This window comes from Procambarus clarkii, chromosome 63 (assembly GCF_040958095.1).
Source record: "Procambarus clarkii isolate CNS0578487 chromosome 63, FALCON_Pclarkii_2.0, whole genome shotgun sequence".
Classification (NCBI taxonomy): Eukaryota; Metazoa; Arthropoda; class Malacostraca; order Decapoda; family Cambaridae; genus Procambarus; species Procambarus clarkii.
In genome coordinates this window covers 10,974,630-10,999,935 of record NC_091212.1, presented here as the reverse complement: position 1 = coordinate 10,999,935, position 25,306 = coordinate 10,974,630, and the positions used below count along the sequence as shown (strand labels likewise).

At 51.2% G+C, this 25,306-nt stretch overlaps 1 protein-coding gene across 3 annotated transcripts in view; it reads left to right on the top strand.

Annotated features, from left to right (window-relative positions):
- The first annotated feature begins 1,057 nt into the window (after positions 1-1,057).
- The window catches only part of LOC138349786 (uncharacterized), a 62,768-nt gene continuing 38,519 nt past the window's right edge, over positions 1,058-25,306 (top strand). Inside the window, exons 1-2 of one of the 3 annotated variants that reach the window (XM_069308701.1) lie at positions 1,058-1,694; positions 9,633-11,307. In XM_069308701.1, coding sequence (XP_069164802.1) covers positions 1,687-1,694; positions 9,633-11,307 — 1,683 coding nt within the window. In that variant the 5' untranslated portion in view covers positions 1,058-1,686. The remainder of the gene's footprint in view (positions 1,695-9,632; positions 11,308-25,306) is intronic. The other 2 variants (XM_069308702.1, XM_069308703.1) reach the window with 2 other exon arrangements.

The window sequence follows — 25,306 nt, the reverse complement described above, 5'->3', positions numbered from 1 at the left end:
TACTAGAACAACTGGAAGGAAAGGGAACTATCAGGGGGGAAAGCGCCAAGCCATTACGACTATATAACACTGGGAAGGAGTCAGAACATCTGGAGCGAAAGAAATTTGTAACACAATCGAATCTTCTCATTGTAGAAAAACAGCATGTCGAGGATTTGGGAATAATGATGTCCGACGATGTAGCGTTTAGGGAGCATAACCAAGCAAATATTGCGTCAGCCAGAAAAATGATAGGATGGATTACGAGAACTTTCAAATTCAGGGATCCCATCACAATGGTTGTGATGGGATTTCAAGTCACTTGTGTTGTCCCGTCTTTGAGTACTGCTCAGTACTCACTTCCCCCTTCAGAGCAGGAGAGATTGCTGAAATAGAGGGAATACAGAGAACATATACGGCACGCATAGACGAGATCCTGATAAACACCTCCAAAGGATACGTGATCAACCAGGCTGTGAGCAGTGGCGTCTAACAGCCTGGTTGACCAGACTACCAATCGGGAGGCCTGGTCAGGGATCAGACCACATGAATATTGATTCCCAGCACCATCACAGTGTACATGTAGACTACATCTCAGTCTACACATGGAAGGTAAACCGATAAAATAACAGGAAGCAGAACATACGTCAGAAGGATGTCTTGAACATCAACGATAACTTCTTTACGGGATCGTAGGCTAGAATGGCTTCTTGAGGTTATCTTGAGATGATTTTGGGGCTTTTTTAGTGTCCCCGCGGCCCGGTCCTCGACCAGGCCTCTACCCCCAGGACAGCTGACTAACACCCAGGTACCTATTTTACTGCTAGGTAACAGGGGCATAGGGTGAAAAAAACTCTGCCCATTGTTTCTCGCCGGCTCCTGGGATCGAACTCAGGACCACAGGATCATAAGTCCCGCGTGCTTTCCGCCCGGCCGACCGGCTCCCCAATGGCGTGGGGGGGATGGGGGATAGACACTAGGGTGACGTAACCAGGGACTGCCACTCGTAATATCTGTTGAGGAGGATGATAACGGAGGGATTACCCAGCGGCGGGCCGGCCATACTCCGTGGCCCCCCGGGGGAAGACCGTGGCCATGTACCCGCTCGACCATGGCCGCCGGAGCCCCAGTGGTGTCGCCACGGCTGTAAGACCAACCTCATCGCGGGCCGGAAAGGACTCGCATACCACGTGTATTCGTCGCCTTTGTGGTGTCCTAGACGGCTGAAATAACACCTGCCAGACCTAGACTAACCGGTAATTCTAACCCCCGCACATCCGGCTTCGCGGGCTTCCACACCCTGAGTCGGGCTCCTTACTGATGCAACGGCAGTTCAGCCCCTCAGCCTGTCCTCATACACCAGCCCAAGTGGACGTTAAAGCAGCTGGAACGAGCGTAGCCTCACGATGGGTTGCATAAACAATTTGACCCGTGAGGCAATTCTGAAATAGTATGGGTTCTGTGGACCTAACAACCGGGTCTGTATGTTGGCTATCTTTGTGGTGCTACGGGCTCGCCATAGCCCGTGTTACTTGGAACTTTTTGTTCCAGGTAGCGAATCTTTAACAACAACTTTGTGGTGAACGCTGTGGTTACTGAACACATTTTGAAATCCAACTTGGGTGGACGAAGATATTGTTAGCCATGGATATCTGTTGAGATTGGTACACTGACCAGACGAAACTTGTACGACGAGAATCTTCAAGAATGACCAGGTATGTTGTGTGTGACTTGGGGGGGGGGGGAGGAGGGGGGTGAGCAGGTATGTTGTGTTACGTACACAAAGAGCGCGGCGGAAATACATTGCTTAGCAAGCAAGAGTTTGGGGGGGGGGCCAGCGAAACGAAACGTCGGCACTTTCACTTTGTACATGGGTTTGTTTACTTCCTCTAGCCCCGTTGTAGTGACTTCCTCTTCAGTTAGCTCGCGCGCTCTCTCTCTCTCTCTCTCTCTCTCTCTCTCTCTCTCTCTCTCTCTCTCTCTCTCTCTCTCTCTCTCTCTCTCTCTCTCTCTCGCTCTCGCTCTCGCGCGCGCCAGCATTCCAGGGAAAACAATTTGAGGGGTTTTAACGATTCCCAATGATGTTGTTGTTGTTGTTTTAGGTTCAGCTACTGGGACCAAGACGTTCCAAGTAGCACGGCTATGGCGAGCCCGTAGTGGACTTACCTGTAGACTTATATACACGTTTAGATGTTTGTGTGTTTATTACCAGCTGGTGTGAGTGAAACAGCTGTGGTGGGAGACGGTCTCGGTTGTCTCTCTCCCTTCCCCTCTCTCTCTCCCTTCCCCTCTCTCTTCCTGCCCCTCTATCTCCTCCTCTCCCTTCCCCTCTCTCTCTCCCTTCCCCTCTCTCTTCCTGCCCCTCTATCTCCTCCTCTCCTTCCCCTCCTCTCTCTCTCCCCCTCCCTGCCCCTTCCCCCTCCCACATACAAAATGGTGGCAGATCGTTACGGACAATTCAGAAGTTTGAGAGAATGTTGTTGGTCTGAGAGCAATGGGGTCGTGTTATTACCTGCCACTCTGCCTTAACCTCTCCCGTCTAACTATCCCTGCACCGTCTACCCGTCCCTCCCCCTGTCCCTGTCCCTTCAGGGGTCCTCGTTAATCCCTGCCTGCGAGCGGTGCTTGAGCCTTTGAGTAACGGAGCAAATACTCGTTATTATCTGGCTAACGAGGCAAGCTCGGCCATGCTCGTGCCTGGCCAGCGGCCATGTTGACCCCCCCCCCCCCCCCCCGGCGCTGACATGATGAGAGGGGGAGAGAGAGAGAGAGGGGTGGTGAGGGAGAGAGAGAGAGAGAGACAGAAAGGGGGGGGAGAGAGGGGGAGGGACAGAGAGACGGGGAGGGAGAGAGAGAGAGAGAGAAAGGGGGGGGAAGAGAGAGAGAGAGAGAGAGAGAGAGAGAGAGAGAGAGAGAGAGAGAGAGAGAGAGAGAGAGAGAGAGAGAGAGAGAGAGAGAGGGAGAGAGAGGGGAGAGTGGGAGTAGAAATATATGATAAATTATCTGCTAGGAAAATACAAAATTGAAACTGGTAGTAAGATTATCGCAGGAATGTCAACAGACAAGACCAGACTAGGAGTACCGACGCCGCCTCCTTGGCACGAACATTACCACAACGTTCTCTCAGCGCCCTCTGTGTCTTTGAGTACTTCGTGGCACTTCCTTGAGACTGATCAGTCTCCGGGAGTCGGTGCTGCCTCTCCAAGGTGCTAACACAATACTCGGAATTCCAGAGCAAAGGACTATCTAAGTCGAGAAGCCTTGCACTTCTATATGCTCGACTCTACCTAAAGCCAGTCTTAAAATAGGTAACTGTATCTCGAGTGAGAAATATTTAGCTTGTTTTTTAATAATTCCAACTGGGGCCGTAATTAGCTTTACAGCACTTGGGGGTCGTAGTCTTTAAGGGCCCGGGTTCGATTCCAGGTGGAGGCGGAAACATATCGGCACAGTTTATTTCACCTTGCTGCACCTGTTCACCGAGCAGTAAATAGGTGGCTGGGAGTTAGAGAGCTGCTTCCTGGGGATGTGTGTGTGTGTGTGTGTGTGTGTGTGTGTGTGTGTGTGTGTGTGTGTGTGTGTGTGTGTGTGTGTTCGAGAAATATATGTAGTACATATATAATAGAGGAAACCAAAGTTGAATAGAAAGGCGGGGTCAAAGAGCTAAGAGCTCGATTATGTAGCCACAAATAGTAAACACACACACACACACACACACTAAAAATCACAATAACATGTGTTTTGAGAAAGTATTGGCGTGCACAGACGAGAGTTCAATCCCATGGCATTGCCTCATTATTTTTCCCTCCGACACACGCAGGCAGCACAGAGGAATGTGTGTGTGTGTGTGAGAGATCCTTGACCTGACGAACTCGCTGGCACCTCTCTCCCCTCCCCCGCCCCCCCCCCCTGGGGCCACGAACAAGAGGCACCTCTTGGTTATGCACGAGGTGTAGGGGAAACCTCTAGGTGACATTCAGGCAACATTCAGGCAACCTTTCTGACCTTACGTAAATATCTCTTGACAAGAGCGAGCCAGTGATGGAGTGAGAGGTGATTGGGCACATCCGGGTCACGGGATGCGCCATATTGGATCAGTAGGTCTCCTGGACTCCAGCTCCTGGTCTCCAGCTCCTGGCCTCCCTCCCTGTGTCTGGTGTAGCCTCGTGTACAATGCTAGGAGAAGGGGTGGTGTTAGTGTAATATATTCTTGATATATATATATATGAAAGCCCATCAAGGATTAACATCTGCAGTGATAGTGTAGATAACACAAATTGTCCAGCGCGTTCCTTGCCTTTCAGTTGCCGAAATAATTAATAGTTAATAATATATTAAATAGTTAATATAAATAATTAATAATTAAGTTAATTAATAGTTAAATAATTAATAATTAATTCTTGCATGACGCCGCGTCGTCATCATGAGGGGTTGCCAGATGTCGGCAGTTCACCAGCACCGACATTCAGGGCCCAGTTATATATATATGATTGATGCCATATATGACCGCTCTCGTGCATGGCGTCTATATAGAGACCTGCCGTGGGTGCCTCTCTTGCCATATTTACATCACATTATCTACTGGTTATATAAATATATATATACTATATATATAAATATACTGGTAAATAAATAAATCTCGATAAATTATGGCAAGGTTGCTTATTGGTCGTGTTAGGGCGGATGTTTTCCAGGTGGACGCGGGCGATGATTGGGTGTTCGGCCGAGCGTTCGCTATAGGCAGGTGTGAGGGCACAGAGTGGTCGGTATAGGCAGGTGTGAGGGCACAGAGTGGTCGCTATAGGCAGGTGTGAGGCAAGAGAGTAGGGCACAGAGTGGTCGGTATAGGCAGGTGTGAGGGCACAGAGTGGTCGCTATAGGCAGGTGTGAGGGCAGAGAGTGGTCGCTATAGGCAGGTGTGAGAGCATAGAGTGGTCGCTATAGGCAGGTGTGAGGGCACAGAGTGGTCGCTATAGGCAGGTGTGAGGGCATAGAGTGGTCGCTATAGGCAGGTGTGAGGGCACAGAGTGGTCGCTATAGGCAGGTGTGAGGGCATAGAGTGGTCGCTATAGGCAGGTGTGAGGGCACAGAGTGGTCGCTATAGGCAGGTGTGAGGGCACAGAGTGGTCGCTATAGGCAGGTGTGAGGGCACAGAGTGGTCGCTATAGGCAGGTGTGAGGGCACAGAGTGGTCGCTATAGGCAGGTGTGAGGGCACAGAGTGGTCGCTATAGGCAGGTGTGAGGGCACAGAGTGGTCGCTATAGGCAGGTGTGAGGGCACAGAGTGGTCGCTATAGGCAGGTGTGAGGGCACAGAGTGGTCGCTATAGGCAGGTGTGAGGGCACAGAGTGGTCGCTATAGGCAGGTGTGAGGGCACAGAGTGGTCGCTATAGGCAGGTGTGAGGGCACAGAGTGGTCGCTATAGGCAGGTGTGAGGGCAGAGAGTGGTCGCTATAGGCAGGTGTGAGGGCACAGAGTGGTCGCTATAGGCAGGTGAGAGACCGCGGGGCTTTCCCGCCCCCTCTCCGCCCGCCCAAAATTAATTTCATGCAGTGTTGCCTAATCGCGATCCAATCCTCTTGCTGGGGTGGGGGAGAGGTGTACCCCTGGGGTATACTATGGCTCCCCATCACCCCTGGGGGTATACTATGGCTCCCCATCACCCCTGGGGGTATACTTCAGCCGGCTCAGGTGTTGTGAGGTTCAAGGCTACACCCCCCCCCTCGTCCTGGGGTGGGGGGTGGGGGGGAGCCAGAGGGGACACACATCCGGCCCTCATCAGATAAGATTCGGTAAATCACTTGACGGACGATCTGTCTTCCGTCAAGTGACGGTGATCCCGTCTTCTCTGTGGCTTTCGACGGAATGTTTTCTTTAGTTTGTTTTGTTCCTTTTACATGTGTTTTCTGTCTGTCTGTCTGTCTGTCTGTCTGTCTGTCTGTCTGTCTGTCTGTCTGTCTGTCTGTCTGTCTGTCTGTCTGTCTGTCTGTCTCTCTGTCTCTCTGTCTCTGTCTCTCTCACTCTCACTCTCACACCCCCCCCCCCCACACACACACACACCCCCACCACTACAGTGAGGAGTGGAGGTACTCCCCCCCCCCCCCCCCGCCACACTAACAGGAGTAAGAGAGGTAAAAACAAAGGAGGATTAGTGGAACATTGCAGGAAGCTCTTGACGAGCTCGAGGAGTGGGCAGACGTGGTTGCTAAATGTCAACACCAACAAGTGCAAGGTAATAACGGTGGGAAAGGGAGATAGAAGACTGAAAGGAATCTACACCGTGAGAGGAATGCAACTTGAGGAATCTGAAAGAAATAAGGACATTCGAGCACAAGCCACGGAAGCACATATAATTAGGATAATATAGGTAATATAATTGTAGTTGGCAATAATATAAAAGAGAAATGCTGTTGACCAGACCACACACTAGAAATTGAAGGGACGACGACGTTTCGGTCCGTCCTGGACCATTCTCAAGTCGATTGTCAATTTCTAGTGTGTGGTCTGGTCAACATACTTCAGCCACGTTATTGTGACTCATCGCCTGCAAGAGAAATGCTCTTAAAAACCTAAACAAGGTGCTTGACGGTAATGAACATACCTTATAGAAGGTCAATACTATACTATGCAGCTATAGTATACAGCCGGTCGGCCGAGCGGACAGCACGCTGGACTTGTGATCCTGTGGTCCCGGTTTCGATCCCGGGCACCGGCGAGAAACAGTGGGCAGAGTTTCTTTCACCCTATGCCCCTGTTACCAAGCAGTAAAATAGGTACCTGGGTGTTAGTCAGCTGTCACGGGCTGCTTCCTGGGGATGGAGGGCTGGTCGAGGACCGGGCCGCGGGGACACTAAACAGCTCCGAAATCATCTCAAGATAACCTCAAGAAGATAACACCAGCATGGAGCCCCCACTATACGAGGTTGATAGCATCAGTAAGCCCGTGCTAACTACCCACACTGAAGACCACACTGCAAGTACAGAGGTGCACCTCAACTGACGATTCATATTAGCTAGAAGGAAAGGTTTGGCCATTTTGAGGGAGTTGCGCCATCTGAAGCAGAGTGAAAACCATTACGGAGACATATTTACGTCCTGTGGCTGGTCCGGGGAGACTCCGCCCTCTCTAAATTATGGTGTTTCTCTCCTTCTGGGAACCTCTCGTGTAAAGAGCCTTCTTGGCTCCCACCTGCACTAACAAACTTTGTTTTTTTGGAGAATTATAAAATAATAATTTTTATGAAACGAGGCGTGAGATTTGATCCGTCCCTGCGGCCCGCGAGGCTTCAAGTTGCTGTTGCACAGCGCCTCTAACACGGTTGTTATCAGGGGGGGGGGGGTTATACAGTGAAACTTGGTTATTTGAACCAGCCTGATACTTGCTTACCGTCGAACAGACCCCCCCAACCACTCCCTGACAGAACAAACAGCCGACCTCGGTAGCCACACTCCCGCTACCGTCGATCGACCAGCAATGGAAACTGTACTGCTTGCAATTATTTGGGAGATCACCGTGGTTAGTGTCTGGCTCTGGGAGAGGGGTTCAGTGTCAACTTTATTTCCGGGGTAAGGTTCACACTGCCTAGTTGTCGTGAGTACACAGCCGCACTCGAGCCGCTGTGACTCCCCGCATTCTCCTTACTGTGGGATGATTTCTCAATCCCTCTTAGTTGTAGTCCACGATCACCCAAATTATAGTCGTGTCTTTCTCTCTCTAGCCAGGAAGCCTCACCAGGACAAGAGCAAAATCCAGCTAACAAACATAACGTTTAATACATAAGAACATACACAATATACATACGGGAATAGTTATAAAACAATGCAACCTACCAACTACCAACTCCCTACAGTGTGGGAAGTTACCAGTTGGTAGTAGTTGGCTGCTACCAACTGATAACACTCCAATATCGCCTCATGTCTCCAACCTATAACTGTATCAAGCTGTTGCTTAAACTTCAGCCTACAACCTTCTGCTCCCTTCACTGCTTTAGGCTACAATACAGGACATATAAAATATTCACATATTTCCTACTCTACAAAAAGCATCAATCTCTCACTTTGCACTGTGCCTTTCATGCCAGAACGCAATCAAGCACTCCCTTAAACATCAACGTGTCCGTAAGATCCTCTGTTCCATTACTCGAGGTTCCCCTAGTACAATCATCAATCTGGGTCATCAAAATATCACGTAAGGTCCTCCTACAGTTCCTGCAGTTCCTCCAATCAGCTGCACATGAAGTCATCCTTAAATGTCAGTGACGCTCCTCCACCACTTCACACAAGATCCGTGTAACTCCCCACAATCCTTGAAGGTTCACTGTGTCACTGGAGTTCCACTCCTCAACTCGAATTCTTGTACCACCTTGCAGTTCAGCTGATACTCCTCCTCCGGTACGAAGTTCTCTCACTAACTTCTCCCACACAAACGTTGCAGTTCTCCCACACAAACCTGCAAATCCATCATCATGCCATAATAAATGTTTTCCCCAACAAAACATAATTAAATATATTCACAGAAAATAAAACTCCTCCATCTCTTTAAATACTAATGCGTTGCCACGATGGTCCTCCCCCATCCTGGACGAGTCCACACTGGGAACATGTCTTGACGCGACACTAGGGGGTCTGGCCGTCAGTCAGCACTTGACCTTCGGCAAGGGAGGATGTACCACTCCCTCTATCATGGTCTCTTATCTCTAACCGTTTATTTTAGCTCACTTCCACAATAAAAATGTATATGGTACATGCATAAACACTTGCCATGATCGCTGGGCACATGATCAAGCACAGGCAACTATTATAACAACTGCTACATGAGCTTACCGCAGAATTCGTAGCTCAAGGGCGGTCAACTCTGGCCCTCCAAGATGCGTCCTTTAAGACGTCCAACAAAGTTTCTTTAAGACTGCCTCACAGCGCTTCTGCTCCTGACTTGAGTACACAGAGTCGCCCAGCAGGCTCCACAACAGAAACACCTGATTGCCTTGAAGAAGCAACACAATTAGAGTTCCAGAAAGGCGCGACCAACGCACACTTCCAGGTTCCCTCTAATTTATCAAAAACACAAAAGAAATGGTGTACGAAGTTCCCTTACAGCTTCTTTACACTTGACATCAAGTAGCCTTCACTTCAGCTCTAACACAGGACTCTATACCCTTCCTTCTCCCGGGAGATCACGATGTACAGACCATCTCTGACGACTGCTGTAACTCAAGTGAAGTCACGACTTCCTGCTAGCGCCACTTCACGTTTCCAAAGTTTCTACATCTCATTTCATGTCACTTATTTAAATGTTCATCATCTGCTCATATTTTTAAATTATTCACTGACGTTTTTTATATATTTAATATTTATACATCTTTCCTCTGACCTCTCAATCAGGTCCGGAAGGCAGAATAACTCTCACAAAGGTAGACTCGTTCCCACCCAGGCTACATGGGGTCATAACAGAGTGAAATGGCAGAGCTCTTGATTATGTTCTAGCATGGCAGTGGCCTTCAGGCGCACAGAGAGAGGCGACTGACAACGTTGGACCAATTTGTCCACAACCATTACCCTCTCATTTATAATAAACATAATCTGTTATTATTGTGATAGGGATAGCTGCGAGGATTTTATCCAAAGCATTGTTATAACCGTCTTATTTGATTGCAGGCACACGGCGATCGAGGAGGAGGGCGATGGCCCCGCGCGCGGTGAGCTGGACATGGCAGCTGGCAAGCGCCATCAGCACCCTCCTGCGTCCTTCCGCGAAGAGCTGGCCACTCACGACCCTGGCTACTTCAGGAAGGACTCGAGGACGCCTGAAGAACGCTCCACCAACCATGCCGTTGTTGAGGTGCGTCCCGCCGGAACTTCCTACAACAACGTGCACTTAGCAAGCTCCTGCTCCAGTGCTACTGGTAGCGACGCATGTGTAGCGGGACCCCGAACGAACGCTACTCTAAATAGCGGCACATGCTTGCCCAGTGGATCCAACGATGCGGACAGACTAGCAGACAACACTTATGCCAAAGAAACTACTGCCAATAGCTATGGGGGTATAGATGGCAGCACGTGCCATAGCCCTCATCAAAGTAGAGAAGCGTGCTCATCGACGATTTTGAAGACTTCCGCCACGACTGCCACCATTCCTGGAGGCATCAACACCTGTAGCAGACTAGACATGTGTGGCAGGCCTAACACATGCAGCTCCCTCAACACATCTAGTAGCCCAAATATAAGCAGAACGTTAGATACGACTGGTAGCCCCAATACATGTATCACGCTAGACACGTCAAGTAGCCCCAATACATGCAGCACACTGGACACATCAAGTAGCCCCAATACATGCAGCGTGCTAGACACAAGTAGCCCTAATACATGCAACATCCTGGACACGTCAAGTAGTCCCAATACATGCAACACGCCAGACACATCAAGTAGCCCCAATACATGCAGCACGCTAGACACAACAAGTAGCCCCAACACCAGCAGCACACTGGAGACGTCGTGTAGCTCGAGCAGCGGCAGGACGCTGGACATCACAGGTAGCTCCAGCACAGCCCAAACTCTCGACACACCTGCCAGCCCTGGCACGGCGATGCCCAGTAGTGTGAACACTCCAGACGTTCAGAATTGTGTTCCTAAACCTTCCATACATGGTCAGCCGGGCGCTGATAGTAGTAGAGGCGAGTGCAGAGCTACCGATAAGATAAGCACTGATAACCTAGCTGAGTCAACAGCTAGACTGCATATCGGCGGATGTGGTGATGGAGGCAGCCAGTCTGTGAGAGGCAGTGAGGGAGGGATTACGATAGTCACCGAGACTCCCAAAACAGTGACTGAGAAGAAGGAAGTGATAGGGGTTAGTACAGTGCCGGGGATAGGAGACTCTGTGCCAGAAAGTGACTTTCCGACCACCATAGCCATACCGACGCCGACTAGTGCCGGCTGGAGCTTCATGGAACACAAACCTAGTCGTAGTGTGTGCGAGGAACTTCGCCAGTTGTCCCGAGTCAACTCCCTGGTAGAAAGAGGGTCACTAGCCAATATCCGCTCAAACTCCGTCGACGAGAACGGCCCGTATGCGTCGGGTCGCAGCTCTGGGGCCGGGACTGGCGTGTCCTCGCGTCGCGGGACCCATATTGCTAAGCTCATACAGTCCAAAAGTATGAACATGGGGGACAGACCCATCTACCCAAACGTGCCGTTCTCACCGTACGGTTCGCCGTGCTCCTCTCCAAGATTAAGACGTCGTCCGCTCAAAGAGTCTCGCTGCGTGAGCATTGAGAAGAATGGAGAATATGTGCAGCTCAACCAGTACAAGCTCAAGGAGGCCATTGGCCAGGTGAGTACATTCTCCCACACAGTATCAACAGCTTATAGTCACTTTTGGCTTTGTAACTGGGTTGTTTCGTTCTACTATGTGTCATGGGCTGCTGATCATGCCTTCCACATGTGTAGGGTGGGGTCCACATGTGTAGGGTGGGGTCCACATGTGTAGGGTGGGGTCTATATGTGTAGGGTGGGGTCCACATGTGTAGGGTGGGGTCTATATGTGTAGGGTGGGGTCTATATGTGTAGGGTGGGGTCCACGTGTGTAGGGTGGGGTCCACGTGTGTAGGGTGGGGTCCACGTGTGTAGGGTGGGGTCTATATGTGTAGGGTGGGGTCCACATGTGTAGGGTGGGGTCCACATGTGTAGGGTGGGGTCCACATGTGTAGGGTGGGGTCCACGTGTGTAGGGTGGGGTCCACGTGTGTAGGGTGGGGTCTATATGTGTAGGGTGGGGTCCACATGTGTAGGGTGGGGTCCACGTGTGTAGGGTGGGGTCCACATGTGTAGGGTGGGGTCCACGTGTGTAGGGTGGGGTCCACGTGTGTAGGGTGGGGTCCACGTGTGTAGGGTGGGGTCCACATGTGTAGGGTGGGGTCCACGTGTGTAGGGTGGGGTCCACGTGTGTAGGGTGGGGTCTATATGTGTAGGGTGGGGTCCACGTGTGTAGGGTGGGGTCCACGTGTGTAGGGTGGGGTCCACGTGTGTAGGGTGGGGTCCACGTGTGTAGGGTGGGGTCCACGTGTGTAGGGTGGGGTCCACGTGTGTAGGGTGGGGTCCACATGTGTAGGGTGGGGTCCACATGTGTAGGGTGGGGTACACGTGTACAGTGGGGTCAACATGGATACAGCCTTCCTATAGTGATCTCATAAAGCCATGCATGGGTTGACCTGCACTTCTTATACTCCTCAAGCCCAGCCTGGAGCTAGGCTTGATTAATCATAACTTGGTCCAACAGGGTGTTGCTTGGAGCGGCCCGCAGGCTCACATATCCACTACAACCCGGTGGGTCCGGCACTTCTTGCAGAAACCTATCTAATTGGACTGACAATATTTCTAATGCTTACTAATGAACAGCCGAGGACCTCTGTAACTATGGCACCTCTGTTAGTTTCCGGTTTGATTCTGCATTTCCTTCCCTATATTTTTCATTCCAGTATGTTGTTATTTTACTGTGCAAATTTGGGACTTGGCCTTCCACTATCTTGAGGTTATCTTGAGATGATTTCGGGGCTTTTAGTGTCCCCGCGGCCCGGTCCTCGACCAGGCCTCCACCCCCAGGAAGCAGCCCGTGACAGCTGACTAACACCCAGGTACCTATTTTACTGCTAGGTAACAGGAGCATAGGGTGAAAGAAACTCTGCCCATTGTTTCTCGCCGGCGCCTGGGATCGAACCCAGGACCACAGGATCACAAGTCCAGCGTGCTGTCCGCTCGGCCGACCGGCTCCTATGGAAGTATCCACTTTCCAGTACCTTCCATGTATATATTATTTGATATCTCTCCTCGTCTCCTTTCCAAAGAGTACATATTGAGAACTTTGAGACGGTCCCAATAATTTAAGTGTTTCATCGCGTCGATGCGTGCCGTATATGTTCTCTGTATTCCCTCTTAATTCAGAAATCTCTCTCTCTTGCTCTGAAGGGGGAAGTGAGTACCGAGCAGTACTCAAGACAGAACAGTACCAGCGATTTGAGTAGTGTTAACATCTTTTACGTGTTGCTTTCCTTCTACCAGAAGATCCGATGGTGTTTCGAACTCTGGATTTCGTTTAATTTTTATATTTTTGTCCATATTTAAATACCTGGAACTTATCGCTGTTAAACATCATGTTTTTTTCCGTCGCCCAATAGAAGTCTTCATTAATTTGGGCTCGTAGTTCTTTGTCAGTCTTCTACAGACGTAATTTTCAGGATGATTTTATGTTGTCATCTGGAAAGGGATGACACGAAGTTGTGACTAGTGTTTTTGTATGTATCTGATGTGAGAATGAGAAAAGGCAGTGGTGCAAGGACTGTGCTCTGGGGTACAGAGCAACGGTGCAAGGACTGTGCCCTGGGGTACAGAGCAGTGGTGCAAGGACTGTGCTCTGGGGTACAGAGCAGTGGTGCAAGGACTGTGCCCTGGGGTACAGAGCAGTGGTGCAAGGACTGTGCCCTGGGGTACAGAGCAACGGTGCAAGGACTGTGCTCTGGGGTACAGAGCAACGGTGCAAGGACTGTGCCCTGGGGTACAGAGCAACGGTGCAAGGACTGTGCCCTGGGGTACAGAGCAACGGTGCAAGGACTGTGCTCTGGGGTACAGAGCAACGGTGCAAGGACTGTGCCCTGGGGTACAGAGCAACGGTGCAAGGACTGTGCCCTGGGGTACAGAGCAGTGGTGCCAGGACTGTGCCCTGGGGTACAGAGCAGTGGTGCAAGGACTGTGCCCTGGGGTACAGAGCAACGGTGCAAGGACTGTGCCCTGGGGTACAGAGCAGTGGTGCAAGGACTGTGCCCTGGGGTACAGAGCAGTGGTGCAAGGACTGTGCCCTGGGGTACAGAGCAACGGTGCCAGGACTGTGCCCTGGGGTACAGAGCAACGGTGCAAGGACTGTGCCCTGGGGTACAGAGCAGTGGTGCAAGGACTGTGCCCTGGGGTACAGAGCAACGGTGCCAGGACTGTGCCCTGGGGTACAGAGCAGTGGTGCCAGGACTGTGCCCTGGGGTACAGAGCTTTTCACTGCGCTTGGCTTGACTTTTTATTTGATCGACTGTTACTTTTTGCATTCTTTTTGACAAAATTTTAAATCCATTTCTGTATTTTACCGTCCCCGCCTGAATATACTACTACCGTGTCTACTCACCTAGTTGTGCTTGCGGGGGTTGAGCTCTGGCTCTTTGGTCCCGCCTCTCAACTGTCAATCAACAGGTGTACAGGTTCCTGAGCCTACTGGGCTCTATTATATCTACATTTAAAACTGTGTATGGAGTCAGCCTCCACCACATCACTGCCTAATGCATTCCATCCATTAACTACTCTGACACTGAAAAAGTTCTTTATAACGTCTCTGTGGCTCATGTGGGTACTCAGTTTCCACCTGTGTCCCCTTGTTCGCGTACCACCAGTGTTGAATAGTTTATCCTTGTTTACTCGGTCGATTCCCCTGAGGATTTTGTAGGTTGGGATCATGTCTCCCCTTACTCTTCTGTCTTCCAGTGTCGTAATGTGCATTTCCCGCAGCCTTTCCTCGTAACTCATGCCTCTTAGTTCTGGGACTAGTCTAGCGGCATACCTTTGGACTTTTTCCAGCTTCGTCTTGTGCTTGACAAGGTACGGGCTCCATGCTGGGGCCGCATACTCCAGGATTGGTCTTGTGTGTGTGCGTGTGCGTGTGCGTGCGTGTGCGTGTGCGTGTGCGTGTGTGTGTGTGTGTAAGAGAAGGCAAGCATCACCACCTGCTGGTGTAGACAGCGCTGCAGCAGCACCTTCAGTATGCTGTACTATCATCTTTAATTCCCGGCGAAGCGCTCTTGGTCAGCACCACCTGCTGCTGCTGCTCCTGCTGCTGCTCCTGCTGCTGCTCCTGCTGCTGCTCCTGCTGCTGCTCCTGCTACTGCTGCTCCAGCTGCTGCTCCTGCTCCAGCTGCTGCTGCTGCTTGACGTCAACACGGTACCCTTCCTCCCAGCCCGCGCCACACTCAACTGTTCCACTCAAGTCTTCTATTCAGTTGTTCCAATTGCTTGTTCCATCAAATTGGTTCACACTTGCCACTCTTACTGGTTCCACCCAATTGTTCAACTCTCGCTTGTTTCACAGTGGCCGTGTTCCCTCTGGTGTTCACCTCACACCTCGCTTCACTCACCAGCTTTACCTGTCATATCCTCCATCTGTCCGGCCTCATGAACACTGGTCAAATGCTCCGTAGTCCAGCCGCCAAGCTTGTTTAGGAATGAGAAAGACTTGACACCATCCAATTGTTACCGTCTCCTGGCGGTAAGTTCGCGCCAGAGTTCGCGCCAAAATGTAAGCGATGCAGCGACGCTAGATTCCCCGGATGTGGAGGGACAAGATAATTGGCTGCATGGGAGTAGTGAGATTAGCCAATGGAGTAGTGATGTGAGATCACGTGATCGTTGGACAGCTCCTGAATGGTGCTTCCCAGGCAGGCGGGAACACGCCGTATTGCCTTTTTTTAGAACAAAATCAGAACAGATTTTGCAAGTTGCCGTGCAAGTGAGGAGATGTCGGGAGCCACAGCCTCAAGTATTAGAGTTGGGCAGGAAGACCACAGTGGCCGCTTCGCAGCTTAAGCCTCCATTAGCTGGACGTTGTTTCTAGGACCAGTCGTGGCCAGTGGAGATCAGTAGTGGGAATGACAAGACGAGCTGTGAGCTACAGCTTGGTGCCTTCTGGCGTGTATGTGTCCCCTCACATGATAGTGAGGGAGTCCAGTCTCCCCCTCACTCGGGTTATGATGTAAACACCTCATGAAATCTTTCATTAGAGTTCCTCACATACCTCATTATCACTCTCTGTGAGAGCTCCCCCCTCCCCCTTATTTCCTCAATCTGGGAACATGGACTTTTTTTCCCCTTATGTGACTATAAAACAGCTTTGGTTGTTCCTTAGTCTTTGAAGAGGTCATTTTTAAATTACCTCTGAGCTGTTCTCGTAACTCGAGTGCTTCTCCCTCCCGTGGTGGTGGTGCTCCCTCGTGATGGGGGTCTGGCATTCATTATGGTTGGGAAGGGAGGTCTGTGTTCTCCAACATGAGTCCCCGCCTCGTCTTGCAAGGCTGACTGTCAATATTGCATGATGGATGCACGGACGTCAACATTATCTTCCCGCCAAACACACACCGAAACTACGACGTTGGTACAACGTTCGAACAAGTTTTAACACCTCCTAACCAGTTATAACAACCAATATAGCAAGTTGTAACAACGTTCTAATACGTCATAAACACGTTAAGCCAAGCTGTAACAACTTTATTACAAGTTGTAACAAGCGGAAAATAGAGACAGTTTCGGTTTGTGTTTCCAGGGTTTGTCTCAATATGGGAGTGAACCTTTTTTTTTTTTTTAACTAGTCCGCTGTTTTTTCCTGCTGTTTAGAGTCGTTATTTTTCGATGTATATACATGTTGTTTCATTGACAATATACTAATGATAATTCATTTGACGGGGGACAGGAAGCCAGTGTGTATATATATACTTTAGTCTTGAGTCGATGTCCCCCTTAAAAGGTGGAACTACTGACCCTCCCCAGGATTAATTGCTAGGTGAACAAAGCCATTGCGTGAAAGGGAACGTGCCCAACCACTTCGGTCTCGGCCGGGAATCGAACTCTGACATTGCCGATTGTGATTCGAAAACGAATCCTGGGGTTTTGACAGAAGCATTTCGGCCCGTCCTCATCAACACCAGCCCGTCCTCATCACCACCAGCCCGTCCTCATCACCACCAGCCCGTCCTCATCACCACCAGCCCGTCCTCATCACCACCAGCCCGTCCTCATCACCACCAGCCCGTCCTCATCACCACCAGCCCGTCCTCATCAACACCAGCCCGTCCTCATCATGGGAAGTGATCAGTGTGGGGGATGATGTAGGGGTGTTGGGGGTGTGTGGGGTGTGTTGGGGTGTGTGGGAGTGGGGGTATTGCACATCTGTGGATCAAGATAACCTTGAGAGACAGTTACAGGATCAAGTACCATCCCAGAACCAGTCATTACAGGAGGCCATTAAGACGTCCTGCTTAACTAGCTCTTGGTGGGGATGAAGGAGGGTGTTGGTGGTGGCAGGTAATAAGTGATGGTGACAGGAGCCTCCATCACCATCACCATCTCCACCGTGCTGCCCACTGGCCATGGAAGCAAAGAGCTTTTTACTCCAGAGCCTGAGGTCAGGCTCCTCTCGTCATAACTTGATCTAAAGGACTGTTGCTTGGGGCGTCCCACAGGCCCACATAGCCAGTACCGTCCCAGGCGCCGGCGAGAAACAATGGGCAGAGTTTCTGTCACCCTATGCCCCTGTTACCTAGCAGTAAAATAGGTACCTGGGTGTTAGTCAGCTGTCACGGGCTGCTTCCTGGGGGTAGAGGCCTGGTCGAGGACCGGGCCGCGGGGTCACTAAAAGCCCCGAAATCATCTCAAGATAACCTCAAGTACAATCACGATTGTATTGGACATGTGGCCGTAATTGTCGGGACTGGCACACTTGGTGCTAATTCCGGCACTTCCTGCAGGCTCTGGTGTGATTGATGCTTGAACACGTTCACGTTTGTTCAAGCAATATGTTGTGTATATGTTTGGTGAACATTGAAGAGTCGTGTTCAGAGTGTTCTCTGGTTATATTCACCTGTTCTTCTATAATTGGTGGGAGTTCTTGTACCTTAAGGGGGGCCTGACAGCTGAGTGGATAGCGCTCCGGATTCGTAGTCGTGAGGTTCCGGGTTCGATCCCCCGGTGAAGGCGGAAACAAATAGGCAAGAGTTTCTTTTACCCTGATGCGCCTGTTCACCTAGCAGTAAATAGGTACCTGGGAGTTAGACAGCTGCTATGTGCTGCTTCCTGGGGAATGTGTAACAAAAAGGAGGACCGGGCCGCGGGGACGCTAAGGTCCGAAATCATCTCAAGATAACCTCAAGATAGATCCTGCAGATCCTGCAATTGCAGGTGGTGTGTTATGGCCACTTTGGTTGCTTTAATCTGTGCTATTCGTCATTTTAGTTGCAATTTGTTCAGCTCCATTTGCAGCGTCGTTCCCTAGTATTCCTACATGACTCGGGGCCCCGCTGACGGGGCGCTCCACGACCTTCGAGCGTTTGCTTTACCGCTGCACTATTTGTGCTCAGATGGATGTTGCACAAAGCACTCTTTGTTGCAAAGGTTCATTGCCAGGTGTCTGATCTATGTGCACGATAAGGTGTTATCCAGGTTCAGCAAGACTGTGTTCTCAACACTTGTCAATAACTATCATCACTATCCTTTCAGGTCACAAACAAACAAAATATCACAGCCAAAGATGTCGATGATATGCTTGAAAATTTGAGTTACGTTAGTACTATAGAAATTGTTCCCGAGAGACTGATAATACCTCTTGAAGAAACAAAGAAATAATCGGATTAACTAACCCTCTCCTGTTACTCATCATTGTAGAGATGAATATAGAAGGATGCTCATCATCTGAGAGCTTGGCGCACCTCACCCGTCTGTACACCTGGAGACACAACCATCTGCAGATAGGAAATGTTATTGTTGAGAGATTTGAATGGGTCTGAGTTGGCGAACGTTGGTACTTTTGCTACTGTGATGTGGGACTCTACTGTCAGCCAGGGCCACTCCCTAGTGCCAGCCAGGGCCACTACCTAGTGCCAGCCAGGGCCACTCCCTAGTGCCAGCCAGGGCCACTACCTAGTGCCAGCCAGGGCCACTACCTAGTGCCAGCCAGGGCCACTACCTAGTGCCAGCCAGGGCCACTACCTAGTGCCAGCCAGGGCCACTACCTAGTGCCAGCCAGGGCCACTACCTAGTGCCAGCCAGGGCCACTACCTAGTGCCAGCCAGGGCCACTACCTAGTGCCAGCCAGGGCCACTACCTAGTGCCAGCCAGGGCCACTACCTAGTGCCAGCCAGGGCCACTCCCTAGTGCCAGCCAGGGCCAATCACTCGTGCCAGTCAGAATTAGCAGATTAATTACCTTCGTCTCCAGGGAAAGAAGTGGAGGACTTTGATATACGTGTCTTTATGAGTGTGGCTGAGGGGACGGGGGGGGGGATTGGCTGCTGGTAGGGGGTTGTGGGGGGGTTGTGGGGGTGACCTAGACGGGGTGGGGGGGGGTTGTAGGGGATCTCCCGCTACGGTTGTGCTTGCTCTGGTGTCTCCAGAGGTCATGGCCTCCGTCAAAGTGGGTCTAACACGTGGATGGCTCTGAGTGGTTCGTGTGGCCTTATTGATGCTCACCAATTGGTTGTCAGAGTGACAATATGGGCGAGTGGTCTTTGGCTGCGGTATTGGACACTCCCGCTTGAGGGTCGAGTGTGGGATACCACTCTCTTGCCTCACAAAGGCAGCCCTTGGCAGTTGGGTCGTTTAGGCTCAAGACAAATGGCTAAAAGTTATAATTCGTGTTGAGTACTCCCGTCGGCCGAGCGGACAGCACGCTGGACTTGTGATCCTGTGGTCCCGGGTTCGATCCCGGGCGCCGGCGAGAAACAATGGGCAGAGTTTCTTTCACCCTATGCCCCCTGTTACCTAGCAGTAAAATAGGTACCTGGGTGTTAGTCAGCTGTCACGGGCTGCTTCCTGGGGGTGGAGGCCTGGTCGAGGACCGGGCCGCGGGGACACTAAAGCCCCGAAATCATCTCAAGATAACCTCCTAGGGTGTGGTAGACTAACATACTAATAATACGCATGTATTAGGGTGGTTGGTGTATGTATACAGGGTGTTGGTGCATGTTTAGTAAATGTCTGCAGTGTAATTTAGAGTTCACAGTGTGTACACTGTGGTGGAAGTGTTGAGGAGAGTGTTTAGCGTGTAGGGCTTGTGCTACACGCCTCTGGCTGGGTGTATAGTGTGTGGGTGTTGATACCTGTGTCAGCTGTGTGGCCTTATAACCTCCGTGCGTGTTTGGGTGGTATGGAGTAGTGTAGGTGTAGCCTGAGGTGGGGGGTGGTATCCACAGGTGGGTGGTGCGTTGTTAACACCTTACCTGTTACCTCCACCTTCCCTTCCTCCCGGGTCTCATTATCTCCTGAGTTATTCATTCAACATTTTTTGTTCTTCTGTATTGCTTATCTATGTCTCGGTTCTTTGTTCAGTCTGTTGTTGCTGTACCTCGTCTGCTGGAGCTGTCCCCCTCCCCTCCCTCGTCTGCTGGAGCTGACCCCCCTCCCTCCCTCGTCTGCCGGAGCTGTCCCCTCCCCTCCCTCGTCTGCTGGAGCTGTCTTCCCCCCTACCTCGTCTGCTGGAGCTGTCCCCCTCCCTCCCTCGTCTGCCGGAGCTGTCCCCTCCCCTCCCTCGTCTGCTGGAGCTGTCCCCCTCCCTCCCTCGTCTTCCAGAACTGCCAGGCGGCAGGGAACGTGGCCCCCCTACCCCCTTACAACCCCCCCCCTACCCCCGCCCCCCCAGCGCTGAGAAAAGTTTGGTGGGAGCAGTTTTCCAATACGCCGCTCCGGAAGGAACCCATCATCTTGCCCTTTTTCCTTATAGTTAGGATAGATATAGCGGCTCCCAGGCGAGGCTATATAGGCCCCTGGCAGGCCCCTGGGCCGGTCAACGGGCAACTCGTGCCTCAAACACAGCCCTGATTTATTCGGCCGTTGCTTTTAAAATTTCAAAAGAGTTTACTGTAGGTTGTCAGCTGATTGTGTTGGAAGTTTTATCGGAAGGTGCTTCACTCGCTTCCTGGGTTCGAAGCTTACGCTTTTATCTTATATATATCTTTCTCTTGTTTTCTCTTACGATCCCTTTCTTATTCCTATTATTACTTTATTGCACCTTATCTTCCGTACCTGTTGCCTTGATTTTTCTTCCTCTAAGATTACCTTATCATATAATAATTTATATTTTAGAAAATTCCGTTTTCTATTGACCTGAATTTACATCGGTCTAGTGGTCTCCATGGGGGCAGGAAGCCTGCAGTTTGCCAAAGGTCCTCCCATTGTTCCAGGATAGGCGCTGGGTTATGAGGACGGGGTGAAAGAGCGATGCTCAACCACTTGGACCAACGGGGTATCGAACTCCGACCCTGCAAGAAGCGAAGCTCTATATCGTCCACTCCAAGGATCGTTATCTATGCGGCTCCGGTCTCTGACCAGGCCTCCTAGTCTGGTCAGTCAGGCTGTTAGGCGCCGCTGCTCGTAGACTGACGTACGAGTCACAGCCTGGTTGATCAGAAAGCATGTGGAAGTGTTCATCAAGTTCTCTTTGAACTATGTCTCTGGGAAAGCGCCAAGCCATTACGACTATATAGCACTGGGAAGGGGGTCAGGATAAGGATTTGGGATGGGACGGGGGAAAAGGAATGGTGCCCAACCACTTGGTGGACGGTCGGGGATTGAACGCCGACCTGCATGAAGCGAGACCGTCGCTCTACCGTCCACCCCAAGTGGTTGGGCGTTCTGGGGAGGAGAAAGGGTGAAAAGTGTTGGAGGGACACGGAGGGTAGTGTTGGAGGGACGCGGAGGGTAGTGTTGGAGGGACCCGGAGGGTAGTGTTGGAGGGACCCGGAGGACAGTGTTGGAGGGACCCGGAGGACAGTGTTGGAGGGACGCGGAGGGTAGTGTTGGAGGGACGCGGAGGGTAGTGTTGGAGGGACGCGGAGGGTAGTGTTGGAGGGACGCGGAGGGTAGTGTTGGAGGGACGCGGAGGGTAGTGTTGGAGGGACCCGGAGGGTAGTGTTGGAGGGACCCAGAGGACAGTGTTGGAGGGACCCGGAGGACAGTATTGGAGGGACCCGGAGGACAGTGTTGGAGGGACGCGGAGGACAGTGTTGGAGGGACGCGGAGGACAGTGTTGGAGGGACGCGGAGGACAGTGTTGGAGGGACGCGGAGGACAGTGTTGGAGGGACGCGGAGGGTAGTGTTGGAGGGACCCGGAGGGTAGTGTTGGAGGGACCCGGAGGGTAGTGTTGGAGGGACCCGGAGGACAGTGTTGGAGGGACCCGGAGGACAGTGTTGGAGGGACCCGGAGGACAGTGTTGGAGGGACCCGGAGGACAGTGTTGGAGGGACCCGGAGGACAGTGTTGGAGGGACCCGGAGGACAGTGTTGGAGGGACCCGGAGGACAGTGTTGGAGGGACCCGGAGGACAGTGTTGGAGGGACCCGGAGGACAGTGTTGGAGGGACCCGGAGGACAGTGTTGGAGGGACCCGGAGGACAGTGTTGGAGGGACCCGGAGGACAGTGTTGGAGGGACCCGGAGGACAGTGTTGGAGGGACCCGGAGGACAGTGTTGGAGGGACCCGGAGGACAGTGTTGGAGGGACCCGGAGGACAGTGTTGGAGGGACCCGGAGGACAGTGTTGGAGGGACCCGGAGGACAGTGTTGGAGGGACCCGGAGGACAGTGTTGGAGGGACCCGGAGGACAGTGTTGGAGGGACCCGGGACAGTGTTGGAGGGACCCGGAGGACAGTGTTGGAGGGACCCGGAGGACAGTGTTGGAGGGACCCGGAGGACAGTGTTGGAGGGACCCGGAGGACAGTGTTGGAGGGACCCGGAGGACAGTGTTGGAGGGACGCGGAGGACAGTGTTGGAGGGACCCGGAGGACAGTGTTGGAGGGACCCGGAGGACAGTGTTGGAGGGACCCGGAGGACAGTGTTGGAGGGACGCGGAGGACAGTGTTGGAGAGAGGAAGCAGGTGTGTGGGAGGGTGGCTGGCGCCCTCCAGATGGCGGCCTATAAGCCTCCCACCAGCTGTGTTCAGTCTTGGTGAGCTATAAGCCTACACTCTCCCCCCCCCCACCCCACCCCCACCCCCTGTCACGTGGGGGGGTGGGGGTGTATTTTGTGTGCTCACCTAGCTGTGCTTACGGGGGTTGAGCTCTGGCTCTTTGGTCCTGCCTCTCAACTGTCAATCAACTGATGTACAGGTTCCTGAGCCTATTGGGCTCTATCATATCTACACTTGAAACTGTGTATGGAGTCAGCCTCCACCACATCACTGCCTAATGCATTCCATTTGTCCACTCTCTGACACTAAAAAAGTTTTTTCTAACATCTCTATGGTTCATTTGGGCACTCAATTTCCACCTGTGTACCCTAGTGAGTGTGCCCCTTGTGTTAAATAGTCTGTCTTTATCTACCCTGTCAATTCCTCTGAGAATCTTGTATGTGATGATCATGTCCCCCCTAACTCTTCTGTCTTCTAACGAAGTGAGGTTTAATTCCCATAGTCTCTCCTCGTAGCTCATACCTCTCAGCTCGGGTACTAGTCTGGTGGCAAACCTTTGAACCTTTCCCAGTTTAGTCTTATGCTTGACTAGATATGGGCTCCATGCTGGAGCTGCATACTCCAGGATTGGTCTGACATATGTGGTATACAAAGTTCTGAATGATTCCTTACTGAAGTTTTTAAAGGCCGTTCTTATGTTAGCCAACCTGGCATATACCGCTGATGTTATCCTCTTGCTATGTGCTTCAGGGGGACAGATCTGGCATGATATCAACCCCCAGGTCTTTCTCTCTCTCTCTGACTCTTGAAGAATTTCATCTCCCAAATGATACCTTGTATCTGGCCTTCTGCTCCCTACACCTATCTTCATTACATTACATTTGCTTGGGTTAAACTCTAACAACCATTTGTTCGACCATTTCTGCAGCTTGTCCAGGTCTTCTTGAAGCCTCAAGCTGTCCTCCTTTGTCTTAATCCTTCTCATAATTTTGGCGTCGTCAGCAAACATTGAGAGGATTGAGTCTATACCTTCTGGGAGATCATTTACGTATATCAGAAACAGGATAGCTCCGAGTACAGAGCCCTGTGGGACTCCACTGGTGACTTCACGCCAATCTGAGGTCTCACCCCTCATTGTAACTCTCTGCTTCCTATTGTTTAGGTACTCCCTTATCCACAGGAGCGCCCTACCTGTTTCCTGCCTGTTTCTCCAGCTTCTGTACCAGCCTCTTATTGGGTACTGTGTCAATGGCTTTCCGACAGTCCAAGAAAATGCAGGCCGCCGAGCCTTCTCTTTCTTGCTTAATCTTTGTCACCTGATCGTAGAATTCTATTAAGCCTGTAAGGCAAGATTTACCCTCCCTGAACCCATGTTGGTGGGTTGTCACGAAGTCTCTTCTCTCCAGATGTGTTACTAGGTTTTTTCTCACGATCTTCTCCATCACCTTGCATGGTATACAAGTTAAGGACACTGGCCTGTAGTTCAGTGCCTCTTGTCTGTCACCCTTTTTGTATATTGGGACCACATTCGCCGTCTTCCATATTTCTGGTAGGTCTCCCCTCTCCAGTGACCTACTATATACTATAGAGAGTGGCAAGCAAAGTGCTCCTGCACACTCTTTCATTACCCATGGTGAGATTCCGTCTGGTCCAACAGCCTTACTCACGTCCAGATCCAACAGGTGCCTCTTGACCTCATCTCATGCAAATTTCGAACCCTTCCAAGGCCGCCTGGTTTACTGCCACCTCTCCTAGCACAGTGACCTCACCTCGTTCTGTTGTGAAGACCTCCTGGAACCTCTTGTTGAGTTCTTCACACACCTCTTTGTCATTCTCTGTATACCTGTCCTCGCCTGATCTAAGTTTCATCACCTGCTCCTTCACTGTTGTTTTCCTCCTGATGTGACTGTGGAGTAGCTTTAGTTCGGTCTTGGCTTTATTAGCTATATCATTTTCATACCCTTTCTCAGCTTTTCTTCTCACACTAACATACTCATTCCCGGTCCTTTGGTATGTCTCTACTTTCTGGTGTTCTGTTATTTCGGAAGTTCCTCCACGCCCTTCTGTTCAGTTCCTTTACTTCCATACATCTCCTATTAAACTATGGATTCTTCTTTTGCTTCTCGGATTTTTCCTTTCGAGCCGGGATAAACCTGTTTACTGCCTCCTGACACTTTTGGGTGACATAGTCCATCATGTCTTGTACAGACTTAGCTCTGAGGTCTGTGTCCCATGGTATATCCCTTAGGAAACTTCTCATCCCCTCATAATTCCCCTTTCGGTATGCCAGCCTTTTGTTTCCTAGTTCTTTTTTTTTGGGGGGGGGGAGATAAATCCTAGCTCAACCAGGTACTCAAAGCTCAATACACTATGATCACTCATTCCCAAGGGTGCTTCCAACTTAACTTCCCTTATATCCGACTCATTTAGGGATAAATATCAGATCAAGCAAGGCTGGTTCATCTTCTCTCATTCTTGTCGGTCCCTTGGTGGGTTGACTTAGAAAGTTTCTTGTCGCCACGTCCAGCAGCTTAGCTCTCCATGTGTCTGGTCCTCCATGTGGGTCTCTGTTCTCCCAATCCATCTTCCCGTGGTTGAAATCTTCCATGATTAGTAGTTCAGGTTGTGTGTGTGTGTGTG